Source organism: Pseudophryne corroboree, chromosome 2 (genome assembly GCF_028390025.1).
Source record: "Pseudophryne corroboree isolate aPseCor3 chromosome 2, aPseCor3.hap2, whole genome shotgun sequence".
Lineage (NCBI taxonomy): Eukaryota > Metazoa > Chordata > Amphibia > Anura > Myobatrachidae > Pseudophryne > Pseudophryne corroboree.
The window spans coordinates 743,490,279-743,516,784 of NC_086445.1; the positions used below are offsets into that span (position 1 = coordinate 743,490,279).

The window sequence follows — 26,506 nt, forward strand, 5'->3', positions numbered from 1 at the left end:
CTTGGGCAAGAGCCCATTGAGCCCATACGAAAAGACGGCCCTGGGCGCAACGGCCAGCGGCATGTAATGAGTCAAATTGACTCATTAAATGCCGCCTCAGCTGTGTGCACCGCGCTGGGGAGGAGAGCAGCAGCACCGGAGGCAGCGGAGAAGGAGGAGGAGGAAGGGGGACTGGAGCCGCAGCAGCGCTATGTAATTGGTAGAGGCGCCCCTGCAGCAGTCCCCTCTCCTTCCGTATTGGCTGCCCGGCGCTGCTGTGAAAGCTGGGATGCGCTTCCTTCATCCCAGCATTCACGCGGCGGCGGGCAGCCAATACTGAAGGAGAGGGGACTGCTGCAGCGGCGCCTCTACCAATTACATAGCGTTGCTGTGGCTCCAGTCCACCTCACTCCTACTCCTTCTCCCCTGCCTGCACGAGGGATCTGCCAGCACCAGGAGCGATGGTAAGTATCTCTCTCTCTCTATTTCTCTATTCTGAAAAAGGGGGACGCTGTCTGCCATAATGTGTAAAAAGGGGATGCTGTCTGCCGTAATGTGTAAAAAGGCGGATGCTGTCTGCCATAATGTGTAAAAAGAGGACGCTGTCTGCCATAATGTGTAAAAAGGGGGACGCTGTCTGCTGTAATGTGTAAAAAGGGGGACGCTGTCTGCTGTAATGTGTAAAAATGGGGACGATGTCTGCCGTAATGTGTAAAAAAGGGGACGCTGTCTGCCATAATATGTAAAAAGGGGACGCTCTCTGCCGTAATGTGTAAAAAGGGGACGCTGTCTGCTGTAATGTGTAAAAAAGGGGACGCTGTCTGCCGTAATATGTAAAAAGGGGGACGCTGTCTGCCGTAATGTGTAAAAAGGGGACGCTGTCTGCCATAATGTGTAAAATGGGGGACTGTCTGCTGTAATGTGTAAAAGGGGCTCTACCTGGTGTAGTGGCGCTACTGTGCAGCGTAATTTGAATAATGGAGACTACTGTGCATCGTAGTATGAATTGGTATTAATTTGTGACCACGCCCCTTCCCCATGAAGCCACGCCCTATATATTTTTTGCACGCCGTAGGCGCGCACTGCCCCTATCTTGCATGGGGGGACGCCAATGCCGTTTCTTGCACACAGCGCTAAAATGCCTAGTTACGGCACTGCTGTCAATCATAAAATATGTGCACAAACAGTAGTGAATCCTTTCTCTGAACACACAATTAAACTTAAGGATGACATATAAACACAATTTACTTAATTTAATATTTATTTCTAAATTGCTCAATAAGAAACTTTTGGCCTAGGGGTGCCGTAAGAAAAATTCTGATACTCTAGGGTGCCATGATTAAAAAAAGTTTGGGAACCATTGTACTATGGTATACTGAAGTAAAATTATAAGGATTTCATAAGTGTTAAAGGCTTCTATTGACAATCACATTAAGTTTATGCAAAGAGTTAATATTAGCAGTATTGACCTTTCTTTTTCAAGACCTCTCCAATATGCCCTGGCATGCTGTCAATCAACTTCTGGGCCACATACTGACTGATGGCCGTTTGTCAGAATTTGTGGGTTTTTGTTAGTCCATCCGCCTCTTGAGGATTGACCACAAGTTCTCAATGGGATTAAGGTCTGGGTAGTTACCCGGCCATGGACCCAAAATTTTGATGTTCTGTTAGTTATCACTTTTGCCTTATGGCAAGGTGCTCCATCATGCTGGAAAAGGCACTGTTCGTCACCAATCTGTTCTGGATGGTTTGGAGAAGTTGCTCTTGGAGGATGTTTTGGTACCATTCTTTATTCATGGATGTATTCTTAGGCAAAATTGTGAGTGAGACAACTCCCTTGGCTGAGAAGCAACCCCACACATGAATGGTCTCAGGATGCTTTACTGTTGGCATGATAAAGGACTGATGGTAGTGCTCACCTTCCCTTCTCCAGACAAATGTTTTTCCAGATGCCCCAAACAATCTGAAAGGGGATTCATCAGAGAAAATTACTTTACCCCAGTCCTCATTAGTCCAATCCCTGTACCTTTTGCAGAATAACAGTCTGTCCCTGATGTTTTTCTTGGAGAGAAGTTGTTTCTCTGCTGCCCTTCTTGACACTAGGCCATCCTCCAAAAGCAGGCACACCTGCCTGCTTCCATTCCTGTGCAAGCTCTGCACTGGTGGTGCCCTGATCCTGCAACTGAATCAAGTTTAGGAGACGGTCCTGGCCCTTGCTGAACATTCTTGGGCGCCCTGAAGCCTTCTTCACAACTATTAAACCTCTTTCCTTGAAGTTCTTGATGATCTGATAAATGGTTGATTTAGGTGCAATCTTACTAGCAGCAATATCCTTGCCCGTGAAGCCGTTTTTGTGCAAAGCAATGATGACTGCACGTATTTCCTTGCAGGTAACCATGGTTAACAGAGAAAGAACAATTATTTTAAGCACCACCCTTCTTTTAAAGCTCCCAGTCTGTTATTCTAACTCAATCAGCATGACAGAGTGATCTCCAACTTTGTCCTCATCAACACTTTCACCTGTGTTAACGAGAGAATCACTGACATGTCAGCTGGACCTTTTGTGGCAGGGCTGAAATGCAATGGAAATGTTGTTTTTGGGATTAAGGGCCTAATTCAGACCTGATCGCTCTGCCACCACCCATAAATAGTGAAAACCCACCCCATGCAAGTGTGCAAATGCATGCGTACGCCAAGCCAAAACGTCGCCAGACAGCAGACATCTGCAGATCCATTTGCAACTCACTCACCCTCTAATGATTTTTCCAGTCTGTCCGTAACCCAGTACTTACGCCCTACAGTGCGAACAAATCAGGCTGAACGGGCCAGAGCTGACGTCACACACTCTCCCAGAAAATGCTTGGGATCGTCTGCGTTTTTCCTGACACTAACAGAAAACAGCCAGTTACCACCCCCAAACGTCTCCTTCCTGTCAATCAGCCTGCGTACGCCTAGCGATCAAAATTTTCACACCATTCTTTCGCAGTTTGGCCTTGCGCCTGGCGACCCATACGCGTGCACAGTCGTTCGATAATTGCCCATCATGCGATCACATCTGAATTAGGCCCTAAGGTCATTGTCAAGGCAAAGAGGGACTTTGCAAATAATTGCAATTCATCTGATCACTCTTCGTAACTGTCAAAGTCGAAAAATATCATGATGCATATGCCTTGTACTAACCCCTCATGCACATGCCCGCTGCGCGTTCACACACTCTGCCGTGCGTGCACATCCGCAATTTGCGTAAATATCGCTCCGGCGATCACGCGCGTGGTATGCACATTTACGGTAGAGTTTGTGAGCGTCTAGCGTGCGACTCGATCGTAGCATATTTAACCCATATAGTGTGTTTTGTAGGTAATATTCCCCTAGACAATGTCAGCGAGTATGTTTAGTTTAAACTGTTCCTGGACAGAGGGATTCCTCTTTACATGATAGGAAGGGTCAGACAAAGGTTGAAAGGTGGTGTCTAGTATCCAGCTGTAGGGTATTCTAAGGGTAACATTCCGATGCTAGTTAGGAAAGGATCGCTCGCTCCTGCGTATAGTTATGTACAAATGTAGTTTATGAACATTAACTGTATTTGCTGTAAATTACACATGCGGCGGGAATCCTGAGGATACCTCCCACCAGAGCAGTTGGGGAAAGACACAGCCCACCTGTTCAAATCCACCTATGACCTTTGCTATAATGTAGAGACACATCCCTGTGTCCAATGAACAATGAGATACAAGGTACCATTGTATTGTGAATGTATGTTGTGCCATATAAAGACCACCATTGCCTGGCCAGCCTCACTCTCTCTGAAGGCTTTCTCCCTGAATGCTGAGGACTGGATCCAGGTCGCGCTTGCGAATCATCCCCACGTATGTATTATTCTCTGTAGCCATTTTGTTCGCCATTTATGTTCTCATTTGTTCGCTCTTGTTTGCAATTGTTCGCCATTGTTCACATTATTTTCTGTTATTCTGTTTAGATTTCTGTTAGTTTGTAGTGTATAACTTGTATTGTGTTTCCCTTTTTCTCTAAACCGTCCACGGCGGTGTTAGAGCTGCTGTGGTTTTTAAATCCAAACCAGGTCTTGTGTTTTCACTGTTTACTGCAAAGGGCTTTTCTTATCGTCTCAATCGCTCAAACAGCACACACATTGTTAAGGTTTTTAAGCGTTACATCATTGTAGTATCTGACTACTAAGGTTTAGAGAATAAGCATATTCTTACTGTGTTTTATTAATAAGGTTTACTGCGTATCATTCTGTGAGCGTCTGCGCCGCTCGTGTCTCACTCTCACGGCGCAGCGTCCGCTACGCCAATAGCGTAGCAGTACAGTACTCGGTACGCCTATAGCGTGCTTGATAGAGAGCGTGAATCCGTGAGCGTACGTGTCGCTCGTGTGTCGCACCCACGGCCTAGCGTCTGTTACGCTAAGTACGTACCCCTACGGTACTCAGTACGCAAATAGCGTACTCAGTCTGTAATAGTGTATAGCTTTATGTTTAAAGATAATAATTGACATTATCAATTGGGGCAATCGTCCGGTTCTCCTCATATCCGCAGCCTAGCAGGACAAGGCAGACTTTTATCTATCAGCAAAGGGCGGGAAGGTAGTATCCCCGTTAGCCGTTTTGTGGTCGGGGATACATTAGTGCTGATTAGATAAGCGTCTGCTCCGCTTGGTTTGAAGGGATGCTGGTGGGATCCGAAAGGTAAGAACGTAAAGCTATTGGATTTTAAATCTGTAAATTTCTGTTTTGCGCCAAATGCGCACACAATATAAGCATAAACCTGTACTCTGCATATCTGATCATACTGTTGCAAAACAAGGTAAAATAACTTCAGGGGCTCGCATGATGTGTGATTTCTTAGTGACAAAGGAAGCCGCATGGTTTGTCCTCCATTTTGGACTAACCACATGGCCTGTCCACCATTTTGTGTAACCCTTATGGATGTGGAAGGGGGAGGAGCAGCGGCCATTTTGGGAAGGTAATTTTTTCTAAATGGCTGATTTTCACTGCCCGAATAATCAGCCGTCCTTGGTCAAAAATAAATCACCATTTATGAGTTACCAATGCATTTATTTAACCCATGCCATAGTCAATTACAAATAGATTCAGATGGGGCTTAATAAAAGTTAATAGTAAGATGAATACGTCATGTAAGAACCACATACAGATATAAACAATTTTTTTTTCTTTATCTCTAGGATTCAGTTAAACTCTGCTTGTTGTAAGATAGCCATTGAAATGCAAATTAACCTGTGTGGACCGCTTTTTCCTGGCAGTGAAAAACCACCTTCACAGACAGTCAAAAGCACATTCATATGCAAATTAGTAGCACTTAATGAGTAAATGAGTCTCAGGAGACCAGTGAATGGTACATAGATATAATATAATTATGTGTGTGCGTTTATATCAATGTATGTTCTGCAAGATAGCTATCCAATATGAATCATACTATTAGAAGCATTGATTACTAGATTAATTTAGACCTGTATTTTGTGTATTTCGCAAATCTACCCTCTTGTTTGCCATTAGCATTGATCACGTGCTGAGAAAATTTGTTGCTATTTTAGTTAAAAGTAAAGAGTAATATTTAAGGGAGTAATTGTAAAACACACACGCAGCCTGACCCAGTTATAAAGGTTTATACAGGAGATACTGTGTGGTGTTAGTAAGCGATTATAGTTAAATATCGTTTACATTTATAGAAACGTGTTATTTGTGTTACTGCGGGCGTATCTGGCCTTTGTACACGTGTCTCGGACAGCGTACGGGACTGCGTACGCAACGCAAAGGCCTACACACGTGGCGTGTTTACGCAACGTGCGTACATATACGCCCACTAAATACAAATCACACGTTAGCATTGTTTTAGATTAGGCGATACGGTAGCCACGCGATAATAGCACAAATTTGTTCAGTTTCCAATATTTTAGTTTAAAAGATCCTTCTCTTATTGCATCACCTCTGGGATTAGCCTGTTTTACCTGAATGAAAGTAATTTTCTGTACAGAAAAATCGAAGTGTATATGAGTGAGCAAGAGTGAGTGTGCAAACAATAAAGGTTTTGGACCCAAGGGAATTCGGAATCCGGGATCCCAAGGGGAGGACACCAGTGAAGTTGGTGGCGTGAGATTGGCTTGCTCACATTAACATTGATAAGAGTACAAAGGAGCAAGGTAGCAAGTTTGCCACAGACCAGCAGGTCGGTGAAGCTCTGAATACTGCGGCCTGAGAGGTCAGCAGAGAGATATCGCAGCCCCGGGGGGTTGGCGAGATACCCATATAGGCCCATTTTGAGAACACGCTCCGGCTGAGGTTTCGCAGCCTAAACAATCGATTCCGCTGGTCGTTCGGCGGATAAGTAATAGTTACTTATACGCAGTGCGACTGTACCGCACGTTACTGTGTGCATTAGTTAGTTCACCTTGATTCCCACTCAAATTGCGGGATCATAGACGCTAATTGTACACTTAACGTGATTTGTGTAACAGTTTTTTATTTTAAGGGAGTTTCGCTGGTCACTCAGGAAATCTCCAACAACTGATATTTACTGGGAGGGGTAGCATACTCCCACACGCTCTCAGTAAATAACGGTTACACAGGAGCCCGAGGTTGGGTACAACCGGCATTGGGCACAGTGTTCGGTGTATTGGCCAGCAGGGGCGTGGGTGGGTGAGAGCACTCGGAGAACAGTCACCGTTGCCTTATATTGAGTAATTTGTTTTTTGTAGGAATTCGCTGAGAAGGCAATACCTGCAAAGAATGGGGGCCAGTTGCTCAAGTAAGGGACAATCAACCAGGGTTCAGGTTGATATTCAGCGGCCCAAAGGGTCGGCGAGGTACATAATGTGTGAGAAATATGGATCACACGCAGAGGTCTTATGCAATGAGTGGGAACGTATGACTGTGGACGATAGGGAACCGTTCCCTAGGGTAGGCAGTTTTAATCCTGAGGTGTAGCAAAATCTAAGGAGAAGAATATGTCTGATAAAATCCGGAAAGCAACGGATTAGACATTATGATTATTTACAGTTATGGCAACAGGAAGGTGAGATACAAAGGGGATTAGCTCAAGCAGCTGGTTCCAACCCTAGCAGGAAACTGATAGCAACAGCACCACCACCACCACCATACATAACAGGAGAGAAAATGGCTACAGAGAATGGCATACTGGTATACGATAAAAGTGCACTTAATAAATGTATTAATGATAAAAGTAAAGTAGATAAGTGTATTGATGCTAATGCTAACCCGTGCAAGTTGTATCCCATTTTAAACTTCCCTCAGGACTGCAACCAGGAAGATGAGCCCACCACGATATCGGCACTCTCTCTAGCAGCCACCATACAAGATACTACGTGGGCACGGCCCAACCAGTAAGAGCAGTAGCGAAGGCCCCTAGTGGAGGGACAGGTGAGGTCGTGTCCACAGGTAAGTACGGAACTGTACATTATGCAGAAACAATCACACCTCACATTGTAGAATCAACCCAGAGTGATGTAATTGAACTTAATCCTGTCAGGGTGATCGCAGTCCCCAATGGAAAGACTGACGCACAGGGAGTCACTCCCGTCAGGAACATTGCAATGCATTGTCCCTGGTCCCGGACAGAATTAAGGACAATTATGTCTGAATTTCCCGATCCCAGGAAAGATCTAGCCGCATGTCAAAAGTTTATTAAAGAACTAGGTAACGCCGCCGAACCCAATAACAAAGATTGGCGGACAGTGCTGCGGGCATGTTTGCCCTCTAGTATTGACCCTGTGAAATTAATTACTGATTGTAAATTAGATGAATAGGTACCTCTCACTGATGAATACAATCAGGAGAATGTTAAACAGATCAATCTGCAGTTAGGAGTATATTTCCCAACTGTTGTCAAGTGGAACAAAATTTTCTCCATTAGACAAAAAGAAGGTGAAACTGCTTCTGACTATTTCCACCGAGCACTGCAGGAAATGGCTAAATACACTGGGGTCATGGACATTGAGGAAAATATGCATCATAGGGAGGTAGCTGTGTCCGTATTAATGGACGGTTTAAAGGAAGTGTTGAGAACAAGGGTACAGACCACTCAACCTAACTGGAGAGGTATCTCGGTGGCTGCATTAAGAGAGTCCGCTGTTGGGCATGATCGGAACATCGTTAGACACAGGGAGTCACAGGGGGATAAGCTTATGGCAGTAAGTATACAGGCCCTTACAACAAGGCCACCTCAGCCTAAGCCCCAGACCCCTGATGGTAAGTCGTATGTGGTAAAATGTTATAACTGCCATAAGGAAGGACATTATGCACGGAGTTGCAGATTTAGAGACCCACATAAGGTATATCGACCCCCTAGACCTGAACATGACACACTGTATGACACACGTAATTGGAATCAGGGATCATATAGGGAAAATTTTGGGCCGCACCTATAATTTGCAGCCAGTGAAGTTGATTATTAGCCTAGGTAGTAAACCTGAGGTCACAGTTGATGTAATTGGTAGGTCATTCCTTGTAGACACAGGGGCGGCCAGGTAAACTCTGTGATTTATCTTCAAATGTTTCCTCCTCATCTCTGACGTTCACCAGCAGAACTACAGCTCAAACGTCACATGTCTACATGGTCTTTTCAGAGGTCTGCCCAACCCCAGTATATCTTACTAGCATCATTGTGCCTGGCCATGCACAGAGGGTGGAGAGTGGAAATACTGGTGGGGGAGACTGTGCAGAGATACCGATAGACATGTTGGTGTGACAGCCTGATGATGAACGGAAATCTGACAATTTTTCTCTTTTTCTATTATTCTCTCTTTTTGTTTTTTCATGTTCTAAGGATGGTATGTCACACAACAGTTAAACAAATGGTAATGCAAGATTTATGCTCCTTACAGAAAGGTCGCTGATTCAGAAAAAATATAGTATCACTGGAGTGTTCGTTTTGGGAAAACTGAGAAACAGCACTGTTGAGACGGCATCTGAGCAAGAAGAACAAAAAGACTAGAGACGGTTATCGTACCAATTTTCTTTCCCTTCTAATTATTTTCTTTTCCCCCATTACCACTCTTTCTTTCTCCTCCTGCAAGATGGACTTGCCCCAAGAGACTGCATTCCATGTTTTCCTGTTGACCCTGTTGTTGACCAGAACAGTCTGTTTCGGTGAGAGTACCAGAGAGGTCAAGAAAGGATCTGGAATGGGTTCTGATGACAAGGATGGATTCGTAGAATTCCAAGAGCAACACAATCACCGAGCAAAGGCGAGTATCAGAAAACGATCTGGTAGTCATGACACTAGGAGGCATTGTGAAGGATTGTTAGCTGAGGAAAATTGCATCTGTAGGAATTGTGAAAACATAGTTGAGGACGGGTGCATCCAGAGATGTCAGTCCAGTCTTAATATCAACATGGACCGTCATCCATTGAGTGACTATCACTCATTAGTGGGTAAGGTTTTAAACCAAACAGAATGCTGAGTGTGCTCACAAGTACCTCAAGGTCAGAGCAAGTCAGGACTAGTGCCATACTCTTTAACAATAGATGAGGTACTTGAATTAAGGGGTGGGAGACCGGTGGACAAGAAATTTAATATTTCTAGGCCTCCTAGTTTGAAGCTCCACCAATATCATGTGGATAGGTCCTTAGTATGTTTTAACATTTCCTATCCCCGAAAGCCGGGAAATTGGGAAGTGACATGGAACAACCAAACCATGGCATTTTCACACAGAGCCGATAGAATGCCCTTAGACTCAGAACTTATACGCCAAATTGCCAATGGTGGGAGATATTTTCAGTATTGGTACACTCTAGGAAGTAGGACCATGCGGGTTGGAGAAGTATCACCAGGATACTGTGTGCATATCATACAGCCTGATACGTGTACTGAACAGATGAGAGAGTTAGGGATAGGATTTTTCACCTGGAAGGGTTGCAATATGGTGATGTCATATTCTGTCCCATATGTCCTCCCCGATGATGCATATTTCATATGTGGGAGGAAGGCGTATAAGTGGCTTGCCCCAAACTCAGAGGGATTGTGTTACATTGGAAGAGTGTTGCCAGAAGTAATGACCATTACCCATGATAAAATGAAAGACGTTCACCGCAATGCTCAAGCTCCTTACACTCACACTCACTACTAACACATTGTTAAGAGACACCTTATAGATAGGACAGAGCATGCAGCTTCTGATTTGATCCACGAATCCACCGGGATTCAATTCCTACTCGCGCTAGATATCACCCGTACCGCCAGAGGGGTTATAAATTTTAGGTATATAACTGCACTAGCGAACCTGATAGACAATATCACCGAGATGTATGATGACACCTTCAGGTATACTGGAAGGAATTGCAAGCTTACAAAACGAGACTGATCCAGCACAGGATGGTTCTCAATTACCTCACAGTGGTGACAGGCGGGTATTGTGTCACCCTAGCAACTCAGTATGGCGTGAAGTGCTGTACATATATTACAAACAGCACAGATGACCCAACCGAGGTCATAGATCAAAAGATGGACGATATCTTGCAATTGAAGTGGGAGTTCCGAAGGAGACACAACCTTACCCTTACTGCTGTGAGTAATGAACTGACCGGCTGGGTCTCATGGTTGAACCCACGCAATTGGTTCTCAGGTTTAGGAGAATGGGCTCAAAATGTTATCGTTAATGTAGGGAAATTTCTCTTATGTATCCTAGGAGTTGTCATAATGATTGGTTTGATATTTAGATGTGTTCGGATTTTAATGAATTGCAAGCGCAGTACCAAATTGATGAGTTTAAGGAGCGAGGGCATTATTACAACAACTGGTTTAATTTATGACCCATCAATCGAGACAATGTTGTGATAAGATGTGATTCCACGGTCCGTTTCTTTCACCCGTTTCTCCTTTGTTTTTCTCCAAGGTAAAAAGACATCCACTCGGAAGAAGATTTTGATGCACATTCCTACAGACCGTTGATGAACTTTTTCACAGACTTTGCGAGACACTTTAGAGACTTTAACTTTCTATGGACACTTGAAAAACTTTGCTTGCCACTTACAGCAAAGATACAGCAACCCGGACAAGGCATCAACAAGACATCCATGGACAATTACACACATTACCATATGAATGCATTTATAATGCATGTTTCTTATCTTCATCTCTACGATCTTCAGGTAGTGACACACATAGTCGACAGGTAATATAGGTACATATATTAGCACTCACATATTTTCCCCCTTCATGTATCATCAACTAATGTGCACCCCATTTGTTGGAACTAAAAGCTGAAAAGAGCTCGGTAGAGTTTGTTAGCCCACTTACAGACCCTTAATACGGGATAAGAAGGATTCAATGTATACTTCGCAATACCTCGAAGCTTGTACGGCACAATGATACATGACCCCTCAGACATGAATTTCATACATACATGCTTTTACTATCCCACTAGGTCATACATTTCCCACCTTCTCCTCTCCTCCCTACACCCAATCATATATAGGTATTTCACGGTATTATATATTTTTCTGCTTAAATTGTTTAGATAGTGGCAGTTATTGTTGACTGCCAAAGGGTGGACTGTCAAAGTCGAAAAATATCATGATGCATATGCCTTGTACTAAGCCCTCATGCACATGCCCGCTGCGCGTGCGTGCACATATCCGCAATTTGCGTAAAGATCGCTCCGGCGATCACGCGCATGGTATGCGCATTTACAGTAGAGTTTGTGAGCGTCTAGCGTGCGACTCGATCGTAGCATATTTAACCCATATAGTGTGTTTTGTAGGTAATATTCCCCTAGACAATGTCAGCGAGTATGTTTAGTTTAAACTGTTCCTGGACAGAGGGATTCCTCTTTACATGATAGGAAGGGTCAGACAAAGGTTGAAAGGTGGTGTCTAGTATCCAGCTGTAGGGTATTTTAAGGGTGACATTCCGATGCTAGTTAGGAAAGGATCGCTCGCTCCTGCGTATAGTTATGTACAAATGTAGTTTATGAACATTAACTGTATTTGCTGTAAATTACACATGCGGCGGGAATCCTGAGGATACCTCCCACCAGAGCAGTTGGGGAAAGACACAGCCCACCTGTTCAAATCCACCTATGACCTTTGCTATAATGTAGAGACACATCCCTGTGTCCAATGAACAATGAGATACAAGGTACCATTGTATTGTGAATGTATGTTGTGCTATATAAAGACCACCATTGCCTGGCCAGCCTCACTCTCTCTGAAGGCTTTCTCCCTGAATGCTGAGGACTGGATCCAGGTCACGCTTGCGAATCATCCCCACGTATGTATTATTCTCTGTAGCCATTTTGTTCGCCATTTATGTTCTCATTTGTTCGCTCTTGTTTGCAATTGTTCGCCATTGTTCACATTATTTTCTGTTATTCTGTTTAGATTTCTATGTTAGTTTGTAGTGTATAACTTGTATTGTGTTTCCCTTTTTCTCTAAACCATCCATGGCTGTGTTAGAGCTGCTGTGGTTTTTAAATCCAAACCAGGTCTTGTGTTTTCACTGTTTACTGCAAAGGGCTTTTCTTAGCGTCTCAATCGCTCAAACAGCATACACATTGTTAAGGTTTTTAAGCGTTACATCATTGTAGTATCTGACTACTAAGGTTTAGAGAATAAGCATATTCTTACTTTGTTTTATTAATAAGGTTTACTGCGTATCATTCTGTGAGCGTCTGCGCCGCTCGTGTCTCACTCTCACGGCGCAGCATCCGCTACGCCAATAGCGTAGCAGTACGGTACTCGGTACGCCTATAGCGTGCTTGATACGGAGCGTGAATCCGTGAGCGTACGTGTCGCTCGTGTGTCGCGCCCACGGCCTAGCGTCTGTTACTCTAAGTACGTACCCCTACGGTACTCAGTACGCAAATAGCGTACTCAGTCTGTAATAGTGTATAGCTTTATGTTTAAAGATAATAATTGACATTATCATAACATTCTGGAGTACAGTATGTGCAAATTGCCATCATAAAAATTGAGGCAGCAGACTTTGTGAAAATTAATATTTGTGTCATTCTCAAAACTTTGGCCATGGCTGTATTGTACATATTAAGGATTGCAATGTTCCGAGAAATGCAGTGCGCCTGGAATGTGACCTCCGCCACACTTTAGGATTTGTAAAAAGTGCCTTTGCAAGGAGAGAAAGGCTTTGAATAGTTTTGTAAGTTTTTGTATGTGGCCTCAGTACAAGGTGCACAGGTGAAACTAGTCAATATTCAGGGAGAAATGCCCATATACTGTACACATCCTCCTATCAAAATAGAGAGAATATTACACCCTTGTGAAGTCAACCCAATGTACTCCTAATACGTGCACACTCTTTTCTGAATAAAGGCGTTCATCAAAAGTCACTAACTGGCACGTGCCTTTGTTGTAGATTTGCAAACTACCTTAAACATACCTAATAATCAGTCATACATGATAACTTACCACTCCTTGACCCTCTTACTTTTACACTCTGTAACGATTAAAAACAGGAGAGGAAAACCACTGTTAAGAGCAGAAATCTTCACAATCAATGGAAATTTGTCAAAAAACAAACTAACAACTTTCATGGTTAAAATACTGTTCCGTGATAATAGGACAGTGTTTTTTTGTTGTACATGCATGTTGTTCACTCAAGTGGACACATGTATAATTTCTTTAGTTTTATAGCTTACTGTAAATAAAACTTTCATGTTTTATAAGCCCCGAAGACTAATAAAAACATTTAAAAACTATATTAGGTTATCATAATTCATGCATAAAAAAAGGTTAAACTCATTGGCTGAAAATGAGGAAGAGAAAGTCTTTAATAATTGAAATAAACTTGATAGCATCCTGCACCCTTCCTGCCTTGTCCTGTGATGCTGCCAACTGCTTTTCCTCCATGTCAGTGATAGCCTAGGACTGGACGCTGCATTCTCATGTCTAAAGGCCCCCATCCACTAGTGCGATATGGCCACATTTCATCCGATTCCGAGCTTTTGGAACCAGGGATCGGATGAAAAGTGTCACATCACATGTCATTTTCCTCCGACTCCGATCCAAGGTGTTCCTGTGCTCCTCAGATCGGAGTCACGGATTGTCATGGCTGCCATGAATATTTATCGCAAGCATAGGTAAAGGTGCACATCAGAGTGCATTTGTACACCTGCGATCCTATCGCAGACGATAGCTCAGAGGAGTCACTTGACTGGCACCTGTGGACACACCCATTCACACGCCCAGCAGCAACAGCAGCGGAGAATAAATTGGATGTGATATCTGTAAAAAAACCACTCAAGTAGAAAATCGCAATCGCAGGACTTCCGGGAAGCTGCCGGGCAGATCGGGGGTAAATCTGATCTGACTTTTAGTTCAGATAAGTCTCACTAGTGGATGGGGGGGCCTTAGGTGGAACAATGCCAGCAAACACAGAGTAGCAACAGTCCCAGGCAGCACTAAGACAGACTTTTTCTTCCTCCACCTGCTGCCTCACAACTTGCCCAGTATGGTATATGGATGATAGAGCTACACTCTCTAGATAGACAGTCAATAGGTCAACACCATATGATCCACATGAATTAGGTCGACATGGTCAAACGGTAGACAGGTAAAAGATCAACAGGTACAAAATGTTGACATGACCATGGTTGACAGTAATTTTTATGGGTTTTCACATATTTGGTCCATTTCACACAAAAAAGAGGACCAATTTAGTAAAAAATTTAAATTTCTTCAATATTCATTTTCTGTTTAGGTCATAGATGGAGCAACATTAATTATAAATATAATGTTGGTACATTTTTAAGTAGAGAAAACATTATGTAAAGTTAACATAATTCTAAAGAAGAAAATGTTGATAAGGAATCCAATTTAATGTTTGATTTTCCCACATTGCAAATGGGAGTTCCACACTTTTCACTAGGTAGTGTTATTATTAGTATTTGGTGGTTGATCACGTGTTCCCATGCAACAGCAATCAGTGTCTGAAGGCCAATTGTTGTATAATGCATGTCATGTGACCACCATGAGTACAAACGCACCCCCTTGTGGTCTTTCTTTGCTCGCAATGCTTTCTTCTCGCAGGCTCACTTCACTCGCCACATCTCCGGCTCTGTGACTCGCTTGGTGGCTTGTTCTGCTCCCACTGGTTACCTTCCCATGATAAACCACCTTAAAGATGACAGTCTGTATTACAGGGCAAAGCTGTAGTACGAAATTACAAAGAATTTTTTGAGATCACCACCAGCCAATCCACAAAAGTCCACTGTATTTTTGTTGATTTTACTCTGAGACAACAATTCATATATGACAATCAGGAAACAATGTTCTCCGACCTCCAGGATGCAAAAGCAATATGTGGAGTAAGATGTGTGGTTTTTGCCAAGGAATTTGTTGTGAAATTCTATGAAAACATTGGTGAAAGTGCTCTTTTTAATACATGCAAATTAAAACACATTGCTGACGTTGAAAATGGGCAAGTTCAAAAATCAACTTCTGATGAACATGCAAATATTGATCAATCTGCTGTTACATCTGCTAATGGCCCTCATTCTGAGTTGATCGCATCAAGCAACTTTTTGCTGCTGGTGCGATCAACTAATTTCTGCCTATGGGGGATTGTATTTTAGCATAGCAGGGCTACGAACGCTTGTGCAACCCTGCTATGCTAAAAAAGTTTCACTCAAAACAAGACCAGGGCTGGACATACTTACCCTGTGCGACATGTCGAGCGATGAGGGTCACGGCTTTGACGTCAGACATCCGCGCTCCGTTCGCCTGGACATGCACTTTTCTTACCACTCCCCGAAAACGGCTCCAAACGGTGAGTTGCCGCCCCGGAACGCCTTCCTGCAGTCAATCTTCTTACGGTCGCTGCTGCAACTGCTTTCTTTGTAGTCAGCGTCATTGCGGGCAACGACGTGCGTGCGCAATGCGCACGCCACACATGTGCATTCCAGACCCGACCGCTGCGAGGAAGTGCAGTGTGCGATCGGGTCGGAATCAGCCCCAACACCCAAGAAGTTGAATCTCAGGTGAGAATTCCACCTTTGAAGTACCCCACAGTTAAAGGGGATCAAAAACACTACATTGGAAACATTGTATCAGTAATGTCAACTTTCTTACTATGCAATACTTTAAAAGAAAAGGTGGTCTAGTTTTACAGGGTTTCTATGTTTTTCCTGAGAAAGATGATATGGACATAATAAGCACAGATTTAGTGCTGTGTACTTTGGAAGAGCCACGTAAATTGCGTGGCAAACATTATTTCAATGATTTGCCATGTAATATTGAGTTTTGTTAAATGTTTATTGTTATACTGCACAGAGTATAATGTATATTCTTTGTGTAACTGTTATATTATGCGATATTACACGGTCCAGTCACATTATTATGACAACCTCCTACATTTTATGTTGGCAGTACAATGAAGTACGTCACGTGGCGTGCGCTGGCTTGGTGGGTATATGTAAGGTGTGGAACAGGCCGTCTGCACACATATCACTCGTTACTGTCATGGGTAAAATGGGCGATTTATCTGAGTTGCAGAAAGGAATGATTATTGGCTTTCGGGCCAAGGGAGGCAGTATTATTGAAACAGCGCAGTTTGTGTACTGTTCACGTGCTGCTGTGGTGAAGGTGTATCGTGACTGGACAAATGGCACCATTGCGAATAACTGACATGGAAACTGTGGAGCACCATGTGCCATTGATGTGAGAGGTGAACGTCGGTTTCTACGCCGCGCACCCTCCAGCAGCTATGGGATGCGCTGAGGTCATCATGGCTCCAGATGCCCGTGTCAACCTACCAGCACCTTACTGAGCCACTCCCAGCCCGTCTAGCTGCACATGGCAGTTACTCTGGCTATTAGCTGGTGGTTACAGCAAGTTGGATCAGAATTTTTAATTAAATATCATCCTATGGGGGTCATTCCGAGTTGTTCGCTCGGTAAATTTTTTCGCATCGCAGCGATTTTCCGCTTAGTGCGCATGCGCAATGTCCGCAGTGCGACTGCGCCAAGTAAATTTGCTATGCAGTTAGGAATTTTACTCACGGCTTTTTCATCGTTCTGTTGATCGTAGTGTGATTGACAGGAAGTGGGTGTTTCTGGGCGGAAACTCGCCGTGTGTGTGAAAAAAACGCTACCGTTTCTGGGAAAAACGCGGGAGTGGCTGGAGAAACGGGGGAGTGTCTGGGCGAACGCTGGGTGTGTTTGTGACGTCAAACCAGGAACGACAAGCACTGAACTGATCGCAGATGCCGAGTAAGTCTGGAGCTACTCAGAAACTGCTAAGAGAGGTGTAATCGCAATATTGCGAATACGTCGTTCGCAATTTTAAGAAGCTAAGATTCACTCCCAGTAGGCGGCGACTTAGCGTGAGTAAATCTGCTAAAAGCAGCTTGCGAGCGAACAACTCGGAATGAGGGCCTAAGTTTTTCAGCAAAGAAAGTAAAATACACTTATAAAGCACATTAAATTTCTCTTAACTTGTAATAGTATATTTTATACATATTCCATCTATTTGGAAGTTATGCAGTATTGTTCACGTAACAAACAGTAGATATGTAACATTAGTTACTTTGAAATGGCCCATTTTTTTACTTTTGCTTGATTTACCATCCACGTGGACTACAACTGGGAACAGTGGGGGTGATTCAGAGTTGATTGTAGCTGTGCACAGCTACGAACAGTCACAATGACATGCGGGGGGATGTCCAGCACAGGGCTAGCCCGCCCTGCATGTCAGTCCCTGCCCCGTCACAGAAGTACAAACACATCGCACAGCGGCAATTCTTTTGTACTTCAGGAGTAGCTCCTGGCCAGCACAGCTCCTGCACGCTGGCCGGGAGCTACTCGTCGCTGCCCAGATCGCAGCAGCTGCGTGTGACGTCACACAGCAACCGCGGCCCACACCCCCTCCCGCCCATCAACTGCCTCTGCCTGTCAATCAGGTAGAGGCGATCGCTAGGTAAAGACAGCCGTTGGCTATCTGGCATACGTCGGCGCACTGAAGCGCCGGCCCATGCGCAGTTCAGACCCGATCACTGCTGTGCGAAAACAGCAGCAATCGGTTCTGAATGACCCCAGTAACCTCAGCCGAGTGCAGTGGTAGCGGAGTGAGGGACCTTACCCGATGCGCGGCAAGCGAAGCAAACTTGCGAAGGGTCTATGTTTGCTCTAATTGTGGTCACATATCATGAAACATAGAAAATGACACAACAAAAGTTAAAACCTTGCGTCAACCATTTCATGGTCGACCACACCCATTGTTGACCTATTGACCATGTCAACATTTTGTACCTGTTGACCTACTGACCCTGCCGACCTAATGCATGTTGACCATATGAGGTCTAACTAATGACTATCTATCTAAGGACTATGCCTTCGCCTCCAGTACAAGGTGAGGGCAGCACCTGTGGATGGAAGACCATTTTAGAGAGGAGGGGAACCTAGAACTCATCCACCAGCCTTCTAAATATTAGTAATGCTCCTAATACCTTGCTTTGGGCCAACAGGATTAGCAAAAGTAACCAATGGTATGCGAAGTTGTATATATTAAATGTTGTCTATATATACTGTGTGTGTGTATATATATATATATATATATAATAGCCAATTGCACAACTCAGTAATTTACAATAGAGACAGTAACATTTGAAGTGTTTATCTCAATGAGTAGGCATCTACCAGTGCACAGTAACATATGATTTCCTATGTAACATATTTTTTTGCTCTACAAACATGTATACTTCAAATCAAGTCATTTGTACCTAGAGATTTTTATTGGATCATTTAATGGGGTACCTTACAGCATCACATGTATACAGTACTACAACAGATATATTATATTGTGCATTGGGTACCTTGCTACGTCCCGTGAGCCTGAAATCATCACTCTTACTTTTGGACACACCACCCCATTCCATCGACGTGCCAATTCTTACACTTGGAACTTTGGGTTGTAATATAGATTGCAGTTTCAAAGGGTCCTGAGGGGGTTGAACTATAGAATACAAGAAGAAGAAGCAGTAATACTAAATACAGTCCAATTGTATCTACTCCTGTATACTATTTCCCCAATAAACAACAACAGAAAACAGGTAAAACATGTATTACATTTGGAGCATATCATTCTATTCAGTGATAATTTGCAAGTGAAGTTTCAAGGCAGTACGGTTATGGTTATTGGTGCCGATTCAGAGATGTACATAAACTAGTGATGAGCGGATTCGGTTTTACTCGGTTTTACTCGGTTCTCAAAACCGAATCTTATTGGCTATCCAAAACACGTGACATCAGTGAGCCAATAAGATTCGGTTTTGAGAACCGAGTAAAACCGAGTAAAACCGAATCCGCTCATCACTAACATAAACCCAATATTTTACATACATCTCTGATGGTTGGTGATCTGCTTACAGACAGGATCTGTACTGCATCCTGTATGTGCAGATCTCATTCTGCGTGGTTGCTCACGATTGATGTGCTGCAGCCATTTGGGGTTGGTAATGGGAACCATTTCCCAAATTGGAGGCATGTCCTCTCCATTTTATGGGAGTTCCAAGGCCAGTGTCTGCGTTTTCTGATGCATATTTACTGGCCTCGGCAGCAGAGAGGAGGCATCCATTCTGAGAAACTTTAGAGTTTGCTGATGCTAGGACCAATGAGATGTTTGATGCTGCATCTTTGGATGCAGTACCATGCTGGCAGTGGGCAACTTTTGCCTTAAGACGCCTCCTGCGGCATACTGTGTGAACTACGTCCTTCTCTGACTTAGCCCCATTATCCTAGCATTAAATGGAAAGGGATCTTAAGGGTTGATTCAGAAGTGACTGGTGTGTGCGAATATGCGAATGCTGCAGGATGCGCCTTGTGTTAGTAGACGCCTCCTGCATGTTTTTTCTGTGGTCCATTGCTACGTCCAGGGATGCAGCATTGGATCACTTGCATGAACATCAGTTATCTGAGTAACCATCTCACATCTGTAGCTGGAGACACAGACACTGTCCTTGGCACTTCCAAAAAATGGGGCAGAAACTCCCCTGTTTTCAGAAACGCTGCCTGGCGCTGCTCCCTCCACACCTCTGAATGGCTGCAGCCTGTCAATCATGCTATGGCTCAGGGGGGGGGGGGGGCAGTGTGCATAGTGCCCCCGCCATCGAAGTTGTACACAACCATTGGGTTTGTGTACAGTTCTGAATTAGACCCTTGAAGACATTTACATCTGTGCCCAAAGACATTGGGACAATTCAGTTATGTGTCTTAATTTTGAATCTTTGCCATTTTCTGAGGTTTTGCCACATTCCTCCTATGCACCTAGCTCCAGAAAGTGAAACTTTCTGGTGCTTGGAATTGGTAGGCAATGCCATCTTTAGATGGTGTTTCCTAGTAGAGGGTTCTGGGCTTCTTACCACAACATTTCCCAAGAGAGATCCAGTCGCATCCCTCCCAGTGCCTCTTGCGGCTCATGCACGTGTTGGCCAATGGGCGCACATGCACAGAAGGACTCCGGGTCATAAACCGGGACGTCCCCACAACCCGAAAAAACAGCTCTTATAATTAGTGGAGTCACAAGGGGGGTGCGGCCCACAACCAGGTGTCACCCGCCGAGGGTTGACACCAAAATACCAGCTCCTGCTCAGCGACAGGAGTTGGGTGCTGCACTGTAACTGTACACTGTCAGTGTATAGAAGCTGGCACTGCAGCCATAGCACTCCCCGGGGGTAGCCCTCATCTCCCGAGACTCACAGAGTGCCAAAAATGGGTATTAGGCCTGCGAGGTCATGCCCCCACTTATGAGGTCATGCCCCCATTTTGCGGCCTCCCACACCACCAGAGGTAGTGACGCCCTGCTTATCAGGAGAGCTGTCTGTTGCTTAAATCTACATGTCTATGGCATTAATAAACTCTGCTATGCGTGCGATCAGACCTTTGGTCTGGTCTCCAAAGCAACCAATAACATTTTCACTGTTCTGTGTAACACAGTACTCAGCGTGGTTATTATAAATTGTTCTTAATACATGCACATGCGTTTGCCCAGGTTTGTGTTCTTATGTAGTCATCTATGTTTAAAAAAATCTTAAATAAAAACAACATAAAAAGTCAATACCATGGCCATCATTCTGAGTTGTTCGCTCGCAAGCTGCTTTTAGCAGATTTACTCACGCTAAGCCGCCGCCTACTGGGAGTGAATCTTAGCTTCTTAAAATTGCGAACGACGTATTCGCAATATTGCGATTACACCTCTCTTAGCAGTTTCTGAGTAGCTCCAGACTTACTCGGCATCTGCGATCAGTTCAGTGCTTGTCGTTCCTGGTTTGACGTCACAAACACACCCAGCGTTCGCCCAGACACTCCTCCGTTTCTTCAGCCACTCCCGCGTTTTTCCCAGAAACTGTAGCATTTTTTCACACACACCCATAAAACGGCCAGTTTCCGCCCAGAAACACCCACTTCCTGTCAATCACATTACGATCACCAGAACGATGAAAAAGCCGTGAGTAAAATTCCTAACTGCATAGCAAATTTACTTAGCGCAGTCGCAGTGCGAACATTGCGCATGCGCACTAAGCGGAAAAACGCTGCGATGCGAAGAAATTTACCGAGCGAACAACTCGGAATGACCCCCCATGTGCTTTGTAGATGCTTGCAGATGGGTTCAAAACAAAAGGAACACTTTGCAAAACAGACTAAAAAAATGAACCTAATAATGTTGTCTTTAAGTATAAGAGTTCATATATTGTTGAAATGTTGACTCCATCCAGAAGGAAACATGAAGCACCTCAAAGATCAGCCGTAACATTAAACACCCCAGCAAAATAAGTGGTATCAGTATAGAAACACGGATGTACTCCCATTCCAATAGATACAGTTTATATTGTACTGTATCTATAGTGTAGGCTTCTGGAGTAAGCAGGCTATCATGCCAGAACAGGAAAGCGCCGTATATGTGATTCAGTATTAGGCCCCTAGTATCTATACAGCGTTAACCTAGTCACTACTTACCATGTTCATCGGGTACAATGAAAGAGTCAGGCGTGCGTTCTGGCAAAGGAGGGGGACTTTCTGCACTGGGAGAAGTAACTGAATATAAAAGGAAAATCCAAGTTAAGGAATTGCTACCTTTTATGCAGCTATTTACACCTTGCTGGCATAGAAGGCCACACATGTCACAACATCATCAAATTCACCCAATATATAGCGCCTTTTTGTGTAGATCTCACACACTTTGTCCCCATTTTCAATATGAGGCCAATAATAAAATAATTACTAGGTCTCTGCCACTTGTCTATGTACAAGGCAAGTAAATCTGCATATTTGTGCAAAATGAAATATCGTGCATGCCCACATATATTACAACTAGTAAATGATAGTCCATGAACATCCAGAGAGGGCAAAAGATTACATAGCACAGTTGTTATAAGTCCCTCATTTTACCAGACGTGTACTAGCAATCCATGATTTGGTTTCTCCCAGTAATGTCACCACAGAGTGTACGCTCATACTGTTTGTCCCTAGCCAGCCCTGAGCCCAGAGAATAATAAGAATTTACTTACCGATAATTCTATTTCTCGGAGTCCGTAGTGGATGCTGGGGTTCCTGAAAGGACCATGGGGAATAGCGGCTCCGCAGGAGACAGGGCACAAAAAAGTAAAGCTTTACTAGGTCAGGTGGTGTGCACTGGCTCCTCCCCCTATGACCCTCCTCCAGACTCCAGTTAGGTACTGTGCCCGGACGAGCATACACAATAAGGGAGGCATTTTGAATCCCGGGTAAGACTCATACCAGCCACACCAATCACACCGTACAACTTGTGATCTAAACCCAGTTAACAGTATGACAACAGAAAGGGCCTCTTAAAGATGGCTCCTTAACAATAACCCGAATTAGTTAACAATAACTATGTACAAGTATTGCAGATAATCCGCACTTGGGATGGGCGCCCAGCATCCACTACGGACTCCGAGAAATAGAATTATCGGTAAGTAAATTCTTATTTTCTCTATCGTCCTAAGTGGATGCTGGGGTTCCTGAAAGGACCATGGGGATTATACCAAAGCTCCCAAACGGGCGGGAGAGTGCGGATGACTCTGCAGCACCGAATGAGAGAACTCCAGGTCCTCCTTTGCCAGGGTATCAAATTTGTAAAATTTTACAAACGTGTTCTCCCCCGACCACGTAGCTGCTCGGCAGAGTTGTAATGCCGAGACCCCTCGGGCAGCCGCCCAAGATGAGCCCACCTTCCTTGTGGAGTGGGCTTTTACAGTTTTAGGCTGTGGCAGGCCTGCCACAGAATGTGCAAGTTGAATTGTGTTACAAATCCAACGAGCAATCGACTGCTTAGAAGCAGGTGCGCCCAACTTGTTGGGTGCATACAATATAAATAGCGAGTCAGATTTTCTGACTCCAGCCGTCCTTGCAATGTATATTTTTAAGGCTCTGACAACGTCCAACAACTTGGAGTCCTCCAAGTCGCTAGTGGCCGCAGGCACCACAATAGGTTGGTTCAGATGAAATGCTGATACCACTTTAGGGAGAAAATGCGGACGAGTCCGCAGTTCTGCCCTATCCGAATGGAAGATTAGATAAGGACTTTTATAAGATAAAGCCGCCAATTCAGATACTCTCCTGGCAGAGGCCAGGGCTAGTAACATAGTCACTTTCAATGTGAGATATTTCAAATCCACCTTTTTCAATGGTTCAAACCAATGGGATTTGAGGAAATCTAAAACTACATTTAGATCCCACGGTGCCACCGGAGGCACCACAGGAGGCTGTATATGCAGTACTCCCTTGACAAAAGTCTGGACCTCAGGGACAGAGGCCAATTCTTTTTGGAAGAATATTGACAGGGCCGAAATTTGAACCTTAATGGATCCCAATTTGAGACCCATAGATAATCCTGATTGCAGGAAATGTAGGAAACGACCCAGTTGGAATTCCTCCGTCGGAACCCTCCGATCCTCGCACCACGCTACATATTTTCGCCAAATGCGGTGATAATGTTTCACGGTGACTTCCTTCCGTGCCTTAATCAAGGTAGGAATGACTTCTTCTGGAATGCCTTTCCCTTTTAGGATCTGGCGTTCAACCGCCATGCCGTCAAACGCAGCCGCGGTAAGTCTTGAAAAAGACAGGGACCCTGCTGTAGCAGGTCCCTTCTCAGAGGTAGAGGCCACGGTTCGTCCGTGAGCATCTCTTGAAGTTCCGGATACCAAGTCCTTCTCGGCCAATCCGGAACCACTAGTATTGTTCTTACTCTTCTTTGCCGTATGATCTTCAATACCTTTGGTATGAGCGGCAGAGGAGGAAACACATACACTGACTGGTACACCCAAGGAGTTACCAGTGCGTCCACAGCTATTGCCTGTGGATCTCTTGACCTGGCGCAATATTTGTCCAGTTTCTTGTTGAGGCGAGACGCCATCATGTCTACAATTGGTCTTTCCCAACGGTCTATTAACATGTTGAAGACTTCTGGATGTAGACCCCACTCTCCCGGATGAAGATCGTGTCTGCTGAGGAAGTCTGCTTCCCAGTTGTCCACGCCCGGGATGAACACTGCTGACAGTGCTATCACGTGATTCTCCGCCCAGCGAAGAATCTTGGCAGCTTCTGCCATTGCACTCCTGCTTCTTGTGCCGCCCTGCCTGTTTACATGGGCGACCGCCGTGATGTTGTCCGACTGAATCAACACCGGCTTTCCTTGCAGGAGAAGTTCCGCCTGGCTTAGAGCATTGTAGATTGCTCTTAGTTCCAGAATGTTTATGTGAAGAGACTTTTCCAGACTCGTCCATACTCCCTGGAAGTTTCTTCCTTGTGTGACTGCTCCCCAGCCTCTCAGGCTGGCGTCCGTGGTCACCAGGATCCAATCCTGAATGCCGAATCTGCGGCCTTCTAATAGGTGAGCCTTCTGCAACCACCACAGAAGTGACACCCTTGTCTTTGGTGACAGGGTTATTCGCAGGTGCATCTGCAGATGCGACCCTGACCATTTGTCCAACAGATCCCTTTGGAATATTCTTGCATGGAATCTGCCGAATGGAATTGCTTCGTAAGAAGCCACCATTTTTCCCAGGACTCTTGTGCATTGATGTACTGACACTTTTCCTGGTTTTAGGAGGTTCCTGACCAGATCGGATAACTCCTTGGCTTTTTCCTCTGGAAGGAAAACCTTTTTCTGAACCGTGTCCAGAATCATTCCTAGGAACAGCAGACGAGTTGTCGGGATTAAATGGGATTTTGGAATATTCAGAATCCACCCGTGTTGTCTTAGCACCTCTTGAGATAGTGCTAAAGCTGTCTCCAGCTGTTCTCTGGACCTTGCCCTTATTAGGAGATCGTCCAAGTATGGGATAACTAATACGCCTTTTCTTCGAAGAAGAATCATCATCTCGGCCATTACCTTGGTAAAGACCCGAGGCGCCGTGGACAATCCGAACGGCAGCGTCTGAAACTGATAGTGACAGTTTTGAACAATGAACCTGAGGTACCCCTGGTGTGCGGGGTAAATCGGAACGTGTAGATACGCATCCTTGATGTCCAAGGATACCATAAAGTCCCCTTCTTCCAGGTTCGCTATCACTGCTCTGAGTGACTCCATCTTGAACTTGAACTTTTTTATGTAGAGGTTCAAGGACTTCAGATTTAGAATAGGCCTTACCGAGCCATCCGGCTTCGGTACCACAAATAGAGTGGAATAATACCCCTTTCCTTGTTGTAATAGGGGTACTTTGACTATCACCTGCTGAGCGTACAGCTTGTGAATGGCTTCCAACACCCTCTCCCTTTCGGAAGAGACGGTTGGTAAGGCAGACTTCAGGAAACGATGAGGAGGATCCGTCTCTAATTCCAACCTGTACCCCTGAGATATTATCTGCAGGATCCAGGGGTCTACCTGCGAGTGAGCCCACTGCGCGCTGTAATTTTTGAGACGGCCCCCCACTGTCCCCGAGTCCGCTTGAGAGGCCCCAGCGTCATGCTGAGGTTTTTGCAGGAGCCGGGGAGGGCTTCTGTTCCTGGGAAGGAGCTGCCTGTTGGTGTCTCTTCCCTCTTCCTCTGCCTCGTGGCAGGTACGACAAGCCCTTTGCTCTCTTATTTTTGTAGGAGCGAAAAGGCTGCGGTTGAAAGGTCGGTGCCTTTCTCTGTTGGGGAGTGACTTGAGGTAAAAAAGTGGATTTCCCGGCAGTAGCCGTGGCCACCAAGTCTGATAGACCAACTCCAAATAACTCCTCCCCTTTATACGGCAAAACCTCCATGTGACGTTTTGAATCCGCATCGCCTGTCCACTGTCGTGTCCATAAGGCTCTTCTGGCTGAAATGGACATAGCACTCACCCGAGATGCCAGTGTGCAAATATCCCTCTGTGCATCACGCATATAGATAAATGCATCCTTTATTTGTTCTAACGACAGTAAAACATTGTCCCTATCTAGGGTATCAATATTTTCAATCAGGGATTCTGACCAAACTACTCCAGCACTGCACATCCAGGCAGTTGCTATAGCTGGTCGTAGTATAACACCTGCATGTGTGTATATATTCTTTTGAATAACTTCCATCTTTCTATCTGATG

General features: G+C 44.7%; 1 protein-coding gene across 3 annotated transcripts in view; it reads right to left on the reverse strand.

Moving 5' to 3' along the window:
• Positions 1–26,506, reverse strand: part of PTPN22 (protein tyrosine phosphatase non-receptor type 22) — a 386,022-nt gene that overhangs the window by 32,326 nt on the left and 327,190 nt on the right. For all 3 annotated transcript variants that reach the window (XM_063955409.1, XM_063955411.1, XM_063955410.1), the window contains 3 exons: positions 21,937–22,014; positions 18,798–18,937; positions 13,397–13,424 (listed from right to left, as the gene is read on the reverse strand). In XM_063955409.1, the coding sequence (XP_063811479.1) occupies positions 13,397–13,424; positions 18,798–18,937; positions 21,937–22,014 (246 nt within the window). The remainder of the gene's footprint in view (positions 1–13,396; positions 13,425–18,797; positions 18,938–21,936; positions 22,015–26,506) is intronic.